General features: G+C 40.8%; 3 protein-coding genes across 9 annotated transcripts in view; 2 read left to right on the forward strand and 1 right to left on the reverse strand.

Annotated features, from left to right (window-relative positions):
• The window catches only part of LOC107272983 (serine/arginine repetitive matrix protein 2), a 134201-nt gene extending 127753 nt beyond the window's left edge, over positions 1-6448 (reverse strand). Inside the window, exon 1 of the mRNA XM_015750730.2 lies at positions 6103-6448. The gene's annotated coding sequence lies outside the window, so the exon portion shown is untranslated. The remainder of the gene's footprint in view (positions 1-6102) is intronic.
• Positions 6449-7877: 1429 nt separating this feature from the next.
• LOC107272989 lies at positions 7878-9732 on the forward strand. 4 transcript variants are annotated; one of them, XM_015750746.2, is made up of 3 exons: positions 7878-8047; positions 8543-8879; positions 9323-9732. In XM_015750746.2, the coding sequence occupies exons 2-3, from the start codon at positions 8585-8587 to the stop codon at positions 9352-9354; spliced, it is 327 nt and encodes a 108-aa protein (XP_015606232.1). In that variant the 5' UTR covers positions 7878-8047; positions 8543-8584; the 3' UTR covers positions 9355-9732. The 4 variants fall into 4 exon arrangements, with proteins under 4 accessions (XP_015606232.1, XP_015606231.1, XP_015606230.1 ...); XM_015750745.2 differs by having other exon boundaries at positions 8565-8879; XM_015750744.2 differs by lacking the exon at positions 7878-8047 and adding an exon at positions 8060-8381 and having other exon boundaries at positions 8565-8879.
• A 2211-nt stretch (positions 9733-11943) lies between these two features.
• Positions 11944-19213, forward strand: part of LOC107272988 (opioid-binding protein/cell adhesion molecule homolog) — an 83864-nt gene continuing 76594 nt past the window's right edge. The window contains exons 1-4 of one of the 4 annotated variants that reach the window (XM_025090310.1): positions 11944-12214; positions 12551-12711; positions 12807-13021; positions 13082-13412. In XM_025090310.1, the coding sequence (XP_024946078.1) occupies positions 13319-13412 (94 nt within the window). In that variant the 5' untranslated portion in view covers positions 11944-12214; positions 12551-12711; positions 12807-13021; positions 13082-13318. The remainder of the gene's footprint in view (positions 12215-12550; positions 12712-12806; positions 13022-13081; positions 13413-19213) is intronic. The other 3 variants (XM_015750742.2, XM_015750741.2, XM_025090309.1) reach the window with 3 other exon arrangements.

A 19213-nucleotide genomic window follows, 5' to 3' on the forward strand; every position in this document is an offset into this window, starting at 1 on the left:
TTGTGGGGGGGGGGGGGAATGTCAAGCTTTTGTGAATTATTTCTATGCGGCGAATTTTGTTATTCGTATTTAAACTGTTCCGTGTGACCGGCATTGGGTATTTACAGGAATCCAGAAATGTACGCTACTCCGTGTGATGTTCAGATGGCGCCACAAGCGCAGAATCTTTCGTGCGCTGTCTGCTTCGTAGGTTCGAATTAAATATCATATTATTAGGATTGATCTGAAAGTATGAAGATATTTTGGAAAAGGTTATTTGTAGCTTTCGATAATTATATTGTCGATTATACAATAAATTAGAAGCTATTTTAGGTATGTATATTACTTAGAAGAAAGTATCAAATGTCACTTGAAAATTTCCCTAGGGATTCTATGAGACCTAGGGATGTTTTTCAATTACAATATTACCACGTAAAGCTTGCTATAACTTGGGTTACGATTTTCGACCCAATTTCGGAAATGCCTTTACGTATGTCGACCCAAGGCTGCAGATGATTGGAAAGCATCCTTTGTCAAGACATAAACATGGTATATATATACTAGACTAAGAAAGTAATCGTGACGTAATGGAATTTACAGGTAAATAGTTAAATTTTGAAAAAAAAAATTTAATCGAAAAGTTACGAAGGAGGCATACTTCTGAAAACGTTTTCGAAAGTAATTTTGAATATATTTATTTGCCGAACCGATTTGAAAGTCGATTACCGGTAGTTTGAAGATTGCTGGAAAAAAAAAAGGAATAGTTGAAACGAAAGTTTCTTAGGAGTAGATCCAATAAGGAATTCTCATTAACCGCTAATAATAAGGGTGTATGCAACCCCCGAGCAATCATCGTGATACGTAATCGCTGTAATCTTTCGTTCTGTATTCCCGTTTTTCGTTCTCTTTTCTTTTTTGGACCGTATTTCGCTCCTAAATTAGTCTGAAATTAACATTGCAGCGTAGAAGGGATGGGCGATGAAGCCAGGAAAATGGTCGACCGAAAGGGAGGCGACCTCGCGTGATACTTCATACCGCCATCGCGTGTCGAACTCTGATTTGCTTTGTTGAATCAAGTGTATACCTACTGCACTGTAGCACATAAAAAGAGAATGGATAACGCATTTTTTTCTCTCGGTCTTCTTATCATTTTTTTTTCTCTTTTTTTTTTATCACGTCATAATTTATTACAGACGCCGCTCATTATATAACGCCAGCCGTTCCAGCCTGTCAACTTTTAATTGTTATTTGATTGCCCCGCTCCGTCATCGGCCACGTCAAAGTCTTCTATGTTACGTGAAAACGGGATAAATTTAATTTTAATTATTTTTTTTGTACTCAGTCATATCTTTTATTTTTACAAAATCAAATTTCTCACGGATGCCTGAACTCGATATTGAGATGCAAAATTATTTGTCCAATTTCTTCTTTATGAGTCATCGATCCTATAAGGATAAAATACATCTGTAACATTAAAGCAGGTAGTTATATATATATATATCGTATACCTATACGTTAATAATTTCAGGACAAAAAAATACATGCCAGCAGTTTTCGAAGAGAATGTCTCCTTCAAGTATTTAGCTCATCGCCACGGGAACTACCATGGAAATAGTCGAGATCGCGCGTACTAAGGACATTTCTAATAGATGCAGAATGCGATAGCAGTTAAATTAGTTTCATCAAGTTTTCCCCGCTGGCTTTACGGGGAATCGCGTGGCCATGAATTTGGATTTGTCCAAAACGACATACCCCATACGAGCCAGGGCGCATTAAACTTCCGATCGGCGTTCTCGTCGAATTCCACATACAATATAACGTCGACTCTCGTACACTAGCCAAGCCCATCGAACGTACTTGGTTCACGAAACGTAGTAAGAAAAAAGAAAAAAAAAAAAGATCAATCAAAAATGATCGCTGACAGCAAATATAATCGTGACGCATTTCTGCATCGCTTAGAAATAAATTCAAACGTGTATATATAGGCGTACGGTTGGATCGCCAATAAAGGATCATAATCTTTCGTAAATTCTACTAGCCCTCCAGCGCTCTCCGGCGGCCAAAGTTGGAACTAAATTGTAACGAGAGTATCCGGACAACCCGACGGGTACATAGACACACAAGTACGTGCATCCATAACCTCGAAAAGGGTAATACGCTCGAAGAAGCATCGAGGGTATAAAATAAATGCAAAGTCTCCTACGGACTGTATCGAAGAGTCTCCAAGTTTAATATTTTCAGAAACTACCCCTTCGTGACCCACATACGTCACTCTCCCTATACCGTATCCAGCTAAACATCACGAAGTCCGTCGGATCGCTTCAGACATCATCGTCGTCCCTCCCCTCCTCCGCCCCTCCCGCCGGAGAACAAAGCTGGCAGAAACATTTGCCCGTATACACTCTACCGGTGTCACTGTACTGTCTGGGTACCCGGCGTTATATACAGTTATACAGTCCAACGGTACAGGGAACTCGGAACGGAAAATACGCCGGAAGTGGAAGTGTTCTCGGATTTGCAGAATCTCCGATTCGCGCTCGCGTAAGCGGATAGACTCTTTGGTCAGAGGAATGAAGGCCGTGAGTGGGTTTGGTGTACCGTGAGTATAGACGGAAGAGGCTGAGCTGGATGGAGGCACGGGAGCAAAGGGCGGTTATCGTGGGTAAGGTGTAGGTATTCCAACCGAGGGCTCTTCTGAAGGGATCCGAGGATGGAGGTGACCCCACATCCGCCGCAAGCAAGTCCGCGGGCTGATGAACACCCCTGACGGTGGTTGGGAAAGCTCCAGAGTAAAGTTCCTGCTACTTTCGCCGGCATCCATCCTGACCCGGCGTTTCAACCCTTAATGCCGGCCGAGGCCCTGGGGGAATTATTTATTTAACCAGGTTCGATTCAGAACCCCTTGGATACACTCAGCGAGATGCAAACGTCTTGAGTGATAAGGACGTGTCAATCTTTTATGTGAAATGCATCTTTTCTTTTTAAGGGTTCACTCACACAGGGCATGCCAGGATGTATGATTTATATTAAGTTTGATTAATTCGTCATAATTATTGTTTAAGCAAATATCAATTGAACTCTCACGAGTTACCTCTTGTCGGGCTTGTTGATTCTGATGGTTATTAACGATGAGTCTGTTTGCCATACGTTTTAGCTAGTTTTGCAGTTTCCATATAATCGCGTAATACGAGTAGCGACGCCGAAAACTTGTGAGCCCTACGCTAATTCATCATTTGGAACGGGTCCTCGCGCGCTCCGATAGATCTGCCTTGCGACTTGCCAGAATCAATATCCGGCTCAAGTTTCCTCGAATGAAACTCTCGTTAACACGATATTATCCGATCTTAGACGTCATAGACGCTCGAGTCTCGTAATTTTATACTCGATGCTTTTAAGCGCCTTGGGGATCCTTCGGGGGCGGATCGTTAGACGCTTAGGAGGGTACAAGCTCGGCCGGAAGTCGGTCCATTAGCTATAAACATATAGAGCGTCGCGAGTAGCTGCTCGGACAGAAGAAAATATTTGACGCGTTAACAAAATACAGGAACTTCCTACGTGTGTTTATACATTAATTATTAAGACGTCAAAACTTAATTATTGTAATTACGTAATAGGAGGGCGTAACGAAAATCTAAGGCTTCCCGTTATACGTGCCACCACGTTATACCTTAATCGTATATGATTTTACGTGTAACTATTGATTACGTATATGAGTAAATTTGTTAATTCGATATATTTTCGAAGGCACTTGGTTCGAGTCAAAAAACAAATATCGATCAGTCCCTTTGGAGAATTTTGACGTTTCACCCAATCAATGTCGATCGGGATGATATCAGTGGAGAAAGCTATTGGCTGTCGCACAAGTAGGATTTAACATGCCGAATACAGTGATAGCAGAGATTCGCGGATATTCCACGTAAATACGTTGATATGCAGGATTCCACTTATCAATGTAGGATTACCTCGGCATCCTTGCACATACGTCATCCGGGCTGATGCTACTGTAATGAACGTTACTCATCAGCAAGCAGGTTTAATCTGACCTCGCCTAACCCTCTGATCACCCTTATTACCAGGGTTGTCCCGAATCATTAACATCAGCTTTTATTTTATACGCGGACGACGTACACGTCGGGCTAATTAAAAGCTCGATATCAATTTTTTATTAGATCACCTGTTGAGTCTCAGATATAATTTTATCTTACTGATTCATCGATCATCCCTATTTACGTATATCGATTATTTTTTTTTTTTTTTTAATCAGGGTCAATTTATTCATTCACCTATTCATGGCACTCGCGCTCTCTCCTTACTTCGACACGTGTCACCCTACGCAACACATATGCGTAGGTAATCTCCGTGACCCTCGACCTCACGTACGGGATCGTTTCAGGAGATCCTGTGAGGCGCGAATATGTAAAGAACGGCTCGTGTGAAAGAACGATGACCGTGTGTGGACACGTGGACTCATTCATTTTCCAGCCCCACGTCAATTTTTACGCCACGTAACCACCACGTGGACACGTGGTAACTGTGACTCTCGTAACACGTGCGGCAATATATTGACCTTCGTACATTTTCGTTATGGTCGTTCTGCGATAAGAGGTTAATGAGAGTGGTTACGTATGTAGATGACGCGGTAAGAAATTTTTTATTTTTTTCTTTTCATGGAAATTGGATATCTCACAATTCGTACGAGGGACACGATTTTTCGAATACGTAGGAGATTTCGCGAGACACGTTTGAATTTTTGGCAAATTATTAACGAAGCATGCGTGCCGAAAAATTTTGAAATTGCTTTGAGCATTCGGATATCCGTATGTCTTATGCCGGGGAACGCGCGTTGTTTTTTTCAATCGAATGCAGCTTATCTTGGCTTGGCTCCGTAGGCTGCGATTGCGCAAGTTCGAATGGGGCTTAATCCAATTTTCCAAAGGTTCGTATATGGCGAAAATGTGAATACGGCGGAATGAAGGCAGATTGGAGATAACAATGAATTGCAGTGGATGATGGATTGAATGGAGGTGCGGGTATATATACATATATATTGTAAGGGTGGGACGGGGTTCAAGGGTTGACTTTATGAAATTTCAGGTATTTCCGGGATAAATTTTTGAAAATTACTCATCCACCGTGTATCCAAATGAATGGCTATAGTCTGTTCGCGATAGTTTGCCGATGCTTCGTGCGGCAAACCATTCGACGGAATAAAAGTCGAAAATGGGAATCGAGAAAATTTATGGCAACGTTTCCCTTAAAAAAAAAAAAAAAAAAAAAAAAAAAAAAAAAAATATTGACGTATAATTGCATCTGTTGCAGTGACGTAAATTAAACGCGGGGTCATAGTTCGCGAGGTCTGGTACACATTGCGCGAACCAGATGAATAGATAGCAGAACTGTAATCAAGACTAGATAGCTGGTACTGATTGACAATCTTCCGTCCGCTGACCCCTGAACTCACCCTCGTCCACTGTTCGACGCTGCTGCGCATAATGGTGTCGAACCTCGCGGACGTAAAATTGAAAACTCTCCGGGTAAAAGTGTCGGCGGTATAACGCGAATTTGTTTGTCGATCGATCGACGTTAAATCAATACGACAAGCTGAAACGTCATTATCAATTTTTAAATCGTCATGAAACGTCACGTGACGTAATCCGGAGAAGAAAAATGTTAGCATAACCTAAAATAACGATTTATCTCGTTCGGTTAGGAATTTTAGAAAAAAAAAGTTTATGACAAAATAATAAAGGGGTTTCCAACGACCCCTGCGAATACGCACGGGGTGCGTCGTATCTTTGCCCCTGTACGCATACGTCGCCTGGTGTATATAATATGAAATTACGCCATTAACATTTGCCTACGACGAGGGACGTTTCTTTTATGTCGCGAATAAGTCGTATCTTGGCTTTTTAACATTATCGTGTGAAACGAGCGTGGAGAAACTAATATATCCAAACAGCGTGGGCCAACGTGTAAAATGTCAGGATGTGACGTAAATGTCAACGGGTGTCGAAAACGCATCTAATTAGAAAATTTCGTATATATGCGTCTATATATATATATATATATTTAATGTAGGAGGGTAGGTTAGGTGTTTCATTGGTAAATTTTCAATGCGATTACCTTCCAGCTGAAAGAGTTGCGTCGCTCCAATTCCATTTGAGATCGTGAAAGTGAATTTGGTATGAGCGTAAAAACAATGAAAAAAAGTTCCAAAAATAAAACAACGAACACCTCTCGCACGGGCTACATTGTTCTTTCGAACTTAAAAATCACTGATACCGCGTAACAAATCGACGCTACTTTTGAACCCTTCGAAGCTTTCTGCTTGTAGCACTTAGCCTTCGCGCAGCAATAACCTCAAACAATAGAATCGCGCATTAAAATGCAAATTAGTTCATAAGTCGAGGCATTATTATCATGAAGCTACGGTGGCGCCATTGTCGGACTGATTTAACGAAGCGAATCCGAAGCTTTTGGAACGCTGGAACGTTTCTCTGCGATTCTATCGGGAAGCTACGAAATTAGCGATTCCGTCTGATTTCTATACTAGCGACGGAATAAACGCTTTAATTCAATGATATAATGTAACTCGCAATCAGGGAACTTTAATCGTCGCGCTTTCAGCGTTTCAATGCGACAATAACCAGCCTGAGCTTGGCGTCTCGTTCCGCGTTCGTCTTAACGATTCGAGGTTACGTCGATGCGTCAGACTTTTACACTTAATTATCCCAGCCACCTGTGTACCGGAATTTATAGTATCAATACTTAAAATTGACGTTTGCGAAGGTCAGTGATAAATTATTGTAAACTCCCCTCAATGAAATTTCTACCGGCTGATCAGCCGATTCGTCTGTCAGAGATATCACTTTATATCCCTGACATACATATATATCTTTTTTTTTTTTTTATCAAATTACAAAATAGAAATCACTGTACCAATGACGCGTTGGCGGATGATTTTTACACTCTTGTTTTTCTCTCTTCAGGGGGATCGGAGGTTACTACGCTTCTCTACACTGATATAGTGTAGCCAATGCCGTATGTACTAAATCACGGTTCCCTACGACAATTTTTTTTTTTTTTTTTTTTTTTTTTTTTTTTTTTTTTTTTTTTTTTTGGCGGATGATTTTTACACTCTTGTTTTTCTCTCTTCAGGGGGATCGGAGGTTACTACGCTTCTCTACACTGATATAGTGTAGCCAATGCCGTATGTACTAAATCACGGTTCCCTACGACATTTTTTTTTTTTTTTTTTTTTTTTTTTCCCGGAACCACAACAAATTTATTCGTTCCATTGGAAACGTGTCCGAATAGTAAGAATGGGGACATTGGACATCCTCTATCTGTCCCATTCTCAAAGTACGATATTGTAATCCTAAGAATGATATTGTTCGCCTCGTCTACATCAAGCTGACATTTTCTACCCTTGGTCCTTTGGAAGGGTTGAACGGATGCTGTTACAATACAAGAAATCGAAGGGGTAGTCGAGCGTAAAGCATTGCCGTACCATTTGTTCTCGTTCTATATCTTGTACTTCCTGCTGAACCACCCCCCTCCCCATTTCTACCCTAGGTCTGTCAGTCCACTGTTCAGTCTCCCCCTTCACTGGGCCACAACAACGACCGCAAACACCCCGTATCGAAGTCTACCCTCTTACCCAATGTTCCTGAAGCAACAATAACGCTCACGTTCTGGATGAAATTTGGATGACAATACAATCACAATGCGTCATTGTGAATTATCAATCATTATTGAAAAATTATGTAAATCCTCAAGCGTCCCGACGTAGGTACGTCACTGGACCTTTCTTTTTTTCTTGCTCTTCGAGATAACCTTCCCCCCTCGTCTCCGCGCCCTATGCGAGAGAGAGAGAGAGACAGAACATTAAAACAGAAAGGAGATTTAGTACAAATCAAAGTGTCTCTGGTAAAATTGGTTGATCCACTTGTAACCTGAAGTTGTCCCTTTTCATTTTTTTTTTCCGTTTTTTTTTTTTGTTACTTTCTCGTACTTCGGGGTGCCGGCGTGTCAGCCATGAAATTGTTATACGTCATTCTTTGGTTCAGTGAGTATTACGTATAGCAGGAAGTGTATCCAACCGAGGAATGTAGATTGCTGTTTTGACAAGGCTTTGCTGCATTAGCCAGCTGGATTCTCAAAGTTGGCTCTACCTTTTTCGTGGTCTGAATTCAGATACGAGATGATCCGGCATTCTTGTCATGGAGATCTCGAGAAAATTTTCCGTGCTTTGGCTACATTACGCGACAACTGTTACGTCTAATTTACTTCGTGATTCCTTCTGGTCCCGAGTCTCGTTATGCGAGTGCTTAAGCATTATGAAGAGATGGCCCTTTACGTGAGATCAAACGGACGAATTTCAGTGACCGACAGTGGCTACCGTAATTTATTTAAATTTAATTTTTCCAGACAATTTTGACCTCGCTTTATCTACGGCGGTTTTACATATTATTGTTACATAATAAATACGGGGCTGATATACGATTCGAGTATTTTATATTGAAATTTTCAAGTTTTCAATATTAAACTTTTTTTTTTTTAGTGTGATACACCTTTTTTTTCAGTGCTTTTACAATGCGTACTTATGGCGACGAATGAGATCGTCGATCCTGTCTGCAATTGTCATCCTTGCCAAGAGAGCGAAACATTAGCTGCTCAGGCCAACCAAACTGCCGATCGTTCCCAATCGACGCTTCTTGATAAGGAAGATAGCGAGGGCGATGGATCACTCGTGATTTGTGCTCGGGATCGAGATCGCGGGGACAGAACCTTTCCTAATGTCTGTCAGATGCGTTGCTACAATCGATGCACGAAATTCGGGATTGTGGCTGTGAAGAAAAATAACACGAAAAAGTACATCGCAGGTGCACATAGAACAAGTAAGTCGAAGGGGAATATGGAAAATTGAAATAATAAAATAAAAATTATTATTGCCTGATTACGGTCTTAATTAAATCGTATGTCAGACCGTGACATCGGTTTCACTTTGAGGGGACTTATTTGCGTTTCGATTCGTAAGTAGATGGCCCCTCAAAGTACAACCGATGTCGCCGTCCAACGATACCTTCTACTAGTTAAATTAACTGCACTCTTATTCTCAGGAGAATAATAACATGCAATATTTATTAACATACTCCGACGGTAACATTATGCAAACAACGTTCTATATTTTTCTCATTACAACAATCTTTTCCCCAGTCTACCTTTGTATACTGTAGTCATGATACATTACTTGAAAATCAATGAACGTGAATATATGACGCTTGAAATTAGAAGCAGTGTTTGATATTGGATATTTATTGAAATTAATAAATTCTTTCAGATTACTACAAGCTGAAGGATGGTCCCTGCTGAGCGTAACGTGAAATGAATACACGTGGATATCAGTTGACCGGGAACGAACGAAATTGTAATTTATAATTATTATCAAAATGACATATCATTTCCACTTAGGGGAAAGAAGCTTCTTGCGAACTGATAACACACAAGTGTCAATTATACGTAAAACGATAATTATGCTTAAATTATATATAATATAAGTAGGCGTACGTGTATATATATGTATATATTGTTTATACATATCAGTCGTGACAACATACGTATGTCGTATAAAATTGTGTTCACCCTAATTACGGTCAACTACGCTCGACGCCCTCTTTATGCTTATTTAGGCTCGAGCGATACAGTCGAAATGATAAAGTTACCTTCTGAATAAAATATCTGAACGATGAATAGACAGCGCGTATAGCGGGTTAGTCGAGCTCAAGAATCGAAATTGATTTTGGCATAGAAATCCGAGTGGTTGACTTAATTTGGTAAGTTCAGCTTGAATAGTCTTATAGAAAAATGAATGACAATGAATAAAAGTGTTAGGGTAGCTTTTCGATTTTACAAGAAGGTATCAGAGAGTGGCGGTAATTATGAGCCGAAGATTCTTATTTGCAGTTTTTGGAGTCGGTCGCGTTAATCAGAAGGAGTATGAAGACCGTTAAAAAGGGGTGGCTCGGAAAATCGTCGGTACCATAAACCGCAAAATAAAGCTCCAATTAGGTAGCATAGAGAAATACGTGAGGAACGAGGGGAGGAGAGTAGTGCGAGGTTGGCTGGAAAGGTGGAATGTTTGAGGTCAGAGGTCGGCAGAAGGGACGAAGGAAAGGAATTAACCAGACACGGACTCCTCACAAATTGAGTTGCACGGCTACGGAATTTAAACATTCAAATTAACCTAGTTAGCAAGTCAAAGTGTCTAACGTGTTCGCAGACGGTTTTCGAATAACATTTGGAAATGACGATGTTCGATTGATACCTGACGTCTTACCCATGTAAAACATTTTACCTGTACGTAGAACGGTGTAGTCTGCGTTGGCACGTAGGTACGTACTAAATAATTTTGGAGGTGTACCCATATCATCTACAGTTTAAATTTTGCCGGCAACGATGTTTTTCCTTTACATCAGACTTACCGGGGAATCGAATGTCAATCAATGTCGAGGTAATGTATTCTCTCTCTGTCTCTCTCTTTCTCATCCACTTCGTTCATCTTTCCTATCCCTGTCCCGTTCTGCCGATTCTCATCCTGTGAGCATCTTATGTAATTGCGCTATGCGCTGTAATTTAATTTTATTTTGATTAAGGTTTTATGAAAGCGGACGGCCAAGATATATTTTTCGCAGCTCTTGGGGCATACGCAAAAAAGGGAAAAAAATAAATAACAAGAGAAAGAAATAAAGCGTATGAAAGATATCTCTAGAAATTTCGATACGGGTTAATAGAAACATGGTTGAGCAGCGTGGCCCTTTAGTAACTCTTTGTAAAGTTTGTATGTACAGGGTGATTCACTGGACGTGTCAGATTTCATTATGGTGAGGATATGTCAGACGTGGATTAAAATCTCGAGTGGTCTCGGAACGTTAATTTGAAACGGACTGTATAAGTACGTGGGTAAATGTAGAAGAGAACTTATTAAACTTACGTTGAATTTCAGTACGGAAAACTGGCTGAGTCGAGTGAAACTCTCTTAGCCGACGGTTACGAAAAACATTCGGTGTACTGGGAATTGAAGTGAAACGATGTTATTAGCGAAATAAAACCTTTCGTCGGCGAGTTTATTTGTTTAGAATTATAGTTGCGTGCAAACAAAAGATGTCTGTATAGTTGGGCATCTAGGAAATGGCAGGTTTCTCGTGCTTATGTAGTGTCTGCTTGGTTCCTTTCCATTGGAGCGGCAATTTCACGACCCACCAAGACCGACCCTCGTCTCTGCAATTAGTTACCCTTCAGTGTTAACGAAGAATTGGAAACGTGAGAATTCGCGTCCGCGAGTCTTTCGCAGTCTCGACTTTTACCCACCTTTGCTAATAATAAATACGAGGGTAGCTGTCCCGTGTTCTTCCTGCAAAAGCATAAAGGATACACGGCATTGTCTCGGAATTTCACTCGCGGTCCAATAATAGAAAGACGAAATCTCATACCAAAATATATTCAAGTGCAGCCGACTCTGCCAGTATCATTGGCCAATTTCCATGAGAACTTTTAGGACGTCTTTTCAAGAGTAAGGAAAACACAAATTCCCTAGAGTACCACATGTCCAGATACCTAGTTACCTCAGCTGCCATCTATCCGCATGACCCGAAGAGTTTCCTTTGCATAAAGAAAAGCAGCAGGGGACACGCGCGCACATACGCGAACACGTGTGAACCCTCAGGTCGTGACCTACTTCAATCCTACGACCAAGAAATGTCTGCCGCTCGTATTGTTTGGAAGGATTTGAGGGAATACGCCCGACACTCAACTTGACTGGCTTCACTTATTCTTACTTGCACGACTCACACGTCGCATTTCCACGCCGTGTCTCCAGCACCGTCCGCCGCTGCCGCCGCCAAGCGGCATAGGAAGGAACCATTTGTCTGGCTCGGCTACGGCTAACTGCGAGCGTAGGGAAAGTCTGTTGCAGAAATCGTTTCACACTGACGTTAAAGAATTATCCGTCGTCCGGCGCGAGATGCACCAGGCCCATTGCAAGCCTCTGCTAAGGATGTCTAATCATTTTTCAAATGTCCCGCGAGTGCATTGTGGATGAACGAGGAGTAGAAAGAAAAAAGTGTAAGCACCGACAAGCCTCCGTGCACTCAAGACAACCATCCGATTCGGTCGAGTGAAAGATTTCGAGGTTACGTAGGAGGAGACTAAGAAATCAAACTTATATTTCATAGTGGTACGTTGAATAATTTTACGTACACTTCACGTACTTACACCCTGTAAAATGTCTATTAAATATTTCGACTGAGACTAATATCCTACGTGCTATTACTCGGTACGTATTAAATGGCGTTTCTTTAATCATGTCTTAACGAGTCCGGCGCTTATTCCGAGACACGCGATTCCGAGCTTTCATTATATTCTTTTCATATACGTACGACAAGACAAAGTACCCGTTAGCCCCGGGCAATTAATTCCGAATATTATACGGAATAACGAGTATCTCGTACCAAGAGTACAGAGTATCTCTCTCAACACTTTTGTATTAATATCATCCCATTCTGTGATTCAGAGTCGTGAGTGTCAACGAGGATTCCGAATTCCAGAAGCATAAGTTACATTCTTCGGCTCAGTCGGAGTGGCAGGTACGATTTTAGTACCTTCATGACTTTTCTATAGGACATACAATGTAATTCACGTTTATTTACCTTATTCAACTATCTACCTACAGGGGTACGTATACCTATCGCGTTCTAGAGATTCGCAAATGCTGCGTGCTTAGCTAACTTTATCGTTGCAATTATCCTCCGGCGTCTCGATTCCCCTAGATAAATCTTCCCACGGACTCGGATCTTCCGGAACCGTCGCATGTCGCGTACGAGGGTCGAAGTTAGCACATGCCGATGTCACGATATACGGGAGAATCGACATGGACCATGTGTGGTCGAGCGTGACCTGCAGTCTGACCCGTATCGTAACCCCTGAAACTGTACATACAGTCTGAAGGGAGCTGCAGGGGCTCGTACGATAGAAACGATTGACGGTGAGTACATTGTTTGTATATATGTATATATTTATATTGAGTATATATACACACGGGCAGGCATTGGCATCGGAGGCGCAACGAGAGCGAGGAGCGTCAAGAGGGTTGGATGGCGCGTATCGTCGGCTTGAAACCCTTCCTCCGTACCGGCAGGCGGCGCGCTGCTGGGGGTGGCGGGATGCTTTGGCAAGTATGGTGGGGCGGAGAGCTACGTCTAGAGTGGCGAATATACAGAGACGCGCCACGGCAGAACTTCAGTCGTGACGCGACACGCGCAACACTTAGACGTGTGCCGCGATGGGAACGATACGCGCTGTTAGATCCTGCCGACGACTCGTGTCCCTTCTTCTTGTGACTACTCTGCTGATTGGGGTGAAGCCCGAAATTATTGGTGAGTACCGTTCGTATATTTGTGAAATGAAGAATTTTTTTTTTCTTTTCGAGCGGAGGGTAAGAAAAACTGAAAGACAATTTTGAAGAAAGGCAAAGCGACGGTGGATTATTGGAGCTCGTGATTGCTCTAAGTTTGTTTTATCACGTGAGTGGAGGTTCTTCTTTTATGTCAAATCGATGCTGTGACGTGAGAGAATTATTTGAATTTTTATTAAATTTTGACTTCGGGTACTACTTGCTTTTCGAGGAAATGTCAAAGTTCGTTTCTTCCTTGGAAATGGCTGATGGTTTATTGATAGGCCGTGAAAGTTTCTATGGGGAGTGAAAACGTGGCTCTACGTTATGCGAATTACGTGACAGGTTAAAGTAACTGATGTTGTCAATTTACAGACAAGTGGACAGGCTTTTTGAATATTGAATAGATAACGAAAATTTTTGTCTGCTGGTAGGAAGTTTACGACGACTGTTATGTCGTATTGACATACGATCTGTTGCTCGGAAGTCATGAAATTCTTAGGGGGTAGGTCATGGGGTAACTTTCGAATTTTATTTTTGCGGTTGATGTTAACTCGCTGGTTTTTAACTTATCGGAGTAAATTTGTTCTCGAGTCTTTTTATATAGTACCTATATACATATCTGTTTGGAGCACGTTGTAATCATGATAGCTAGCGATTGACACAGTGAAGCTAGTTGGATGAAGATAAGACGAAGTAAAAAAAAAGAAATTATGCAAAATCCGATTGATTACGTTTTCCTAACTCGTGTGTTCTATTTTTCCATTACATTTTTTTTTTTATCATACAATCATAAACAATTATGGCGTTTCTTGTTACACGAAAATTGGCTGTCATCTGTCAGACGATGATATACATATAATAATTGCGATTGTTGAGTCACATTCATCTGAAGGATTGGTGCAAATAATACATTTTCCCAAGGAACGTGAGCGATCTATCGATTATGTTATTAGTCTGTCGATATTATATTTGTCCAATATAGGACATATATTTGTCACAAAAAGTAATAATGGCTTTTCCAGGGGAAAAAAAAGAAAGAAAAAAAAAGAAAAAATTGAAAGCTCTTAATTCGTCTGGCTGTTTTTTTTCTTCTCTAAAATAAATACCTCTCGACTGAGCTTCCGCCAGGGCTGACCCTCCATAAGTAAAGATTTTTTACATAAATATAAAAAAAAATGTATACCATGCACAGGAAACGAGTATTAAATGAATGCGAATCAGGGTAGTGTGATAACGGGTACTTCACTGAAATTATCCTTTCGAAGAAATGGAGTTAATTGCAGGATTAAAAAATATATGTATATAAATAGACCAATGCGTCATTTATAAAATTTGACGTGAATCCCAGTTTGCATGAAAATCCCGAGTGCAGCGTTACCGTAGTAATTAATTAATTGTCTTGATTGTCATTTCGGCGATCGGACCTAAACAGACTCCGATACTTGTCTAATAGCGTCCATAGGCTCGGTCTCCTGAAATTGATGAAATTTGGAGATTCGCTAGAAAACTTTTGTATCCAATAAAGTGGATTAAGTGTACCGAGCCGTAAAGACGCTTTGATTGAATTCAATGTCAAGAGACCTTACGTCTCCATCCACTTTCTCAAATTATATACATCGCCAAAATCTAAAGCCCTCGGTTCAAGATGTTTCAGTATTCGAAAAATCTACCCATAAAATACAAATATTAATTGTCCCTTAATAATAATAATAATCGTTCAATGCAATTATCGAATACAATATCGAGCTATATTCAAGCATACTATACATACAGCCAACGTACATCGTCAAATAGAGATATTCAACCCCAGAAATGATATTCCTCTTAAATTTTTTTTTTATACAGGGTGTAACTTATTTCCCCGTCATTAATACCGTATACCCCAAGTACATTTATTTTATCGATTAGCGCAGTGCAGATATTGCTTTCCTTCCTGGAATGCAAACATATATATTCGCACACTCGTGACATAATCGTGCAACAATTTACAAGACGTATGAGGGGGATAGCAGGCGGGGATGATATAACAGCGTGTTGCACTTCCTGGTGAAGTCAGCTTCCGTTACGAGTATCATACGTGTATTATCTATTTGAAAGTATCAAAGTGGGAACTTTTGGCGAGTAGGTTGTACATGGAAAAACAAGGAGCCTCCAGATTTATTGAAAAATTGTAAGACCCATCGAGCGGATGTTTGAAGATTTTAGTAAGTGAGAGGGGGGTTGTCGTCGGCGGGGGAAGGAAGGGGGGGGTGGTTGATAAAATCCACAGGGTGTAATATACATCTGATATACCAGTGACATAATACTATACACACACTATATACAGTCGACTCTACTTAGTTGACAACAAGGATTACCCACTCGACACGTATTAAGATTCGCATGCATCGAAGCGACCCATAATACTTTCACGAGAACGATGTCGCTCGTAAGTTCGACGACTGGAAAGTTCGCGTAGCTGATCGCGTCGAAGATGGAAATTAATTTTCCGATTTCATTAAGCGATAGGACGTCTGGTCGTATCTACCGTATGCAAGCGACCTGTGCATCGGCACGTTGCACTTGGCCAGTCGATGGTATAAAAAAATGTTGAGGACGAGGAAGGATCAATTTTTTTTTGTTCCTTTCCCAAGCCTTATTACAGGGGTTTCACTTTGTATCGCGTATTACTTAATAATCCATTGACAGAATGCAATGATACCCGTAATACCCTGTATTTTAGGTATTAGACGTATGGCCCGTTTGACAGCAGGTTGTGTTTACCATTGCCCCGTTCGATCGCGTGCCATGCTACTCTCTCATGAAAATCGATATCACTGCTGGTTACGGTCGACTCTACGTATATTCAAATTTCGCAAAAGCCATATTTCGCAATGTCCGAGAAATCGCCTTGCGGTTCGTTGCACTACGTTGTCTTTCTCTGCGTACACACGATTTGTGGGCATCTCTTCCATGGAGCATTTATACGTAGCTGTGTACAGGGGGTCTCGTATATACGTATGTTCTTTGACGGAAGGGATCATGCTTAATTGGTACGACAGAGTGCGGGTTTAATTGTGTACGAATCACGATGTAATTTCACGTGGCGATTGCGCAATACACCTGCTCGACCTGTCACGAGGGACGGTGCATTTTTTTGACTTGATAAAATTTTTTTTTTTTATTCTGTCATCACTCGCCTTTTAGGGATTCGGGGTTAAGGGCTAACGCGAAGGAGTGAAATTTGTCTATTCGCCGTTCTCGGGACTTTACGCTGGAAACACGTACGACTGTGCTGGATATTAGCTTTAATAAACGTGGCTAAAGTATCTCTGTTATTACGCAAGGTGAATTACGTGCTTGAAATTCTTAGCTCGATGAGAAATGGTAAGAAAGTGGTTGGCGCCTCTTTTTTTTTTTGCGGATTAGGATTGCACGTGATTAGGATTCGTAAAGCGTATACAAATCGTGCGACACTTGTTATCAGTACTATATATTTATTGTCTTGTGACTCTTTGATATCCGATTGAGGGTCGGTGGTATTAGAAAAAAAGAAAAGAAGAAATTTTGATATCGTGTATATATGTTAATTTATCAGCGATTATCGGTTATATCTGATTGGTCTGTAGGGATGCTTATTTGCTTGAATAATTGACGTAAACGATAATTGATTATTCGTAATTATACGTAGCTCAACAGTTTATTGCTTCGTGTACGTATGCGGTATCATGTAAATTTATTTAATTTTCCTATAAAACGTACCATTTACTCACTTAACGATTTGGAATGCTGGGTATATCTGGATATACGTGCATATATATATATATGTACAGGGTGATACCTTTGTTCTCAACTTATCTATGAGTCGGGGTTGGTTTAATCTTTGAATGGAATTTATAATTCAAACTCCCAGTCAGACCGCAAGGATCGTTTATACAGTGCAGAATGCAGAATGCGGATCCATCAGCGTGGCGCTTTCCTATATTCGGGATAATAAATTCTCGTAGAATTATTTGAACGTCACCATCATTCAAGCCCTTGATGGTTCCGATTGCCGAGGAGGATGCTGACTTTCGCGCGGCACGAATCCCAATCCACTGTAGATAGGAACCAAACGTATCGCTGTAATCAGGGTCAACCTCGCACGTTGCCTCTTACGCGGACGCTTGCCCGACAGTTTGGAATTTCGAGAGCTACTTTGGAGAAGGCTCCGCGAAAACTTTCGAGTCGAATTATTTTCTCCGTTTAAGAAAATTAATATAATTATTCACATTTCGATCACGACCACATATCCTTTTGTGATTTGTTGATTCACTTTTTTTGTTATATTTTAACACAAGTTATATTTTACTGTGTCATTCAATGTGGAATTGTGCGATTCAACAGCGAAGCTTTCACCGTACCCATAGGGTCCCGATAAAATATTATATTTTTATTCTTTGAACGATATTACATAACGAATGAATTTTTTGCATTTCGCCTGGTACCCCTGTAATACTCTGCTTCCATTCGCGGCTGTATACTCAGTTGATTATATATTTTTATTCTTTTTTCTTAGTTCCTTTTTTTTAGTAGTTTGCTTAAAGCTTCTATTGAAATTCGCATTTTGTTTTATTCATGTCGAACGAAGAGTAAGTTATTAGCATTGTTCGTGTATTTATTGCCAGTTTTTTTTTTTGTTGACACTCGGTTGACGCTTATCGACAGTACACGTGCGTTTCGTTTGACAGCTGGAAATCCTTGGGGCGCACTACTGATTTCCGAAAAGGATTTTCATATAGAAGCTAATGATTTCCCAATCGATCATTCTGAACGTACTATATATGAACACCATTTGTCCAAGTTGTAAATGTATTATTATTAGCAGGTAGCTTCATTTTATATTGATGCAGCAGTGTTAACGACCTTTTTCTTTGTTTCCGATTAGATTTAGGACGGAGACTGTACTTTAAGAATGGTTATCGTTAATTGGGTCGAAGTTCAAAAACGACTTACGGCTATTTTGGATAAAGGGGATTTATGATCTTGTAAAATGATTCTCATCAAAGCGTTAAATCTTCTTGTTCCCAAGTATTTACTTCGGCTCTCGCGAATGTCATTAGTTTCTCTACCCAGATGCCGGAAGCGGGTGAACTCGTAGAGATTCCGGGGACGAGGATGAGGATGGCAGTTTGTTCTCGTAGAAGATACTCGGAACTTCTCCGTAAGCAAATGACACCGTAATGACACGACAGTCCTTTCGTAAGATTTACACCGGGTATTTACACGGAGGACGGTTCCACTCTCATAATTGTTCAGAATTTCTAGGGAAACTGGTCGCATGGAAATTTCGTCTTTCCGTGAGAAACGGTATGATTTTGATTTAGGCTTCTAACGAGAGGATTTTTTAGAATTATTTTTAGGTCTCTTTCTCCCTTTCACTCGTGGATACGATAAGAAATTTATATTCGTTCGAGACTCAAGACTCCCGTTGCCCAACCCCGTACCAACATTTCGACTGGACCCGTCTCATCCATTGTTTCAATAATCCCGCAAGTCTCTCAACCAAATTAAAACAGCCATACCAACAGCATTTTATTTACCCTCGACAAGTTTATTCGTTCCCATCAGGTTTCATTGTTCGTGTCCAAAAACGAATATCGTTGAGCGAATAAACAGTTACTTTATTTTTTTTTTCCAAAATTTTCAGCCACCCTCAACGTACGGGTTTTAAGCGCAAACTCAATGTGCGGAAAGTTGTGTGGAGAAATGAAAATGTGCGGAATTCGCATCCGATCGTAACCTCCCCCCCCCCCCCCCCCC

This window comes from Cephus cinctus, unplaced genomic scaffold (assembly GCF_000341935.2).
Source record: "Cephus cinctus unplaced genomic scaffold, Ccin1 Ccin1_scaffold1343, whole genome shotgun sequence".
Classification (NCBI taxonomy): domain Eukaryota; kingdom Metazoa; phylum Arthropoda; class Insecta; order Hymenoptera; family Cephidae; genus Cephus; species Cephus cinctus.

Excerpts from the sequence above, each read along its gene's own strand:
- LOC107272989 (XM_015750744.2), top strand. The coding sequence starts at position 8,300 with ATGCGAGTGCTTAAGCATTATGAAGAGATGGCCCTTTACGTGAGATCA. Across the intron at positions 8,382-8,564 it reads AGTGACCGACAGTGGCTACC|TGCTTTTACAATGCGTACTT; the intron begins GTAATTTATTTA and ends CTTTTTTTTCAG. Across the intron at positions 8,880-9,322 it reads CGCAGGTGCACATAGAACAA|ATTACTACAAGCTGAAGGAT; the intron begins GTAAGTCGAAGG and ends AAATTCTTTCAG.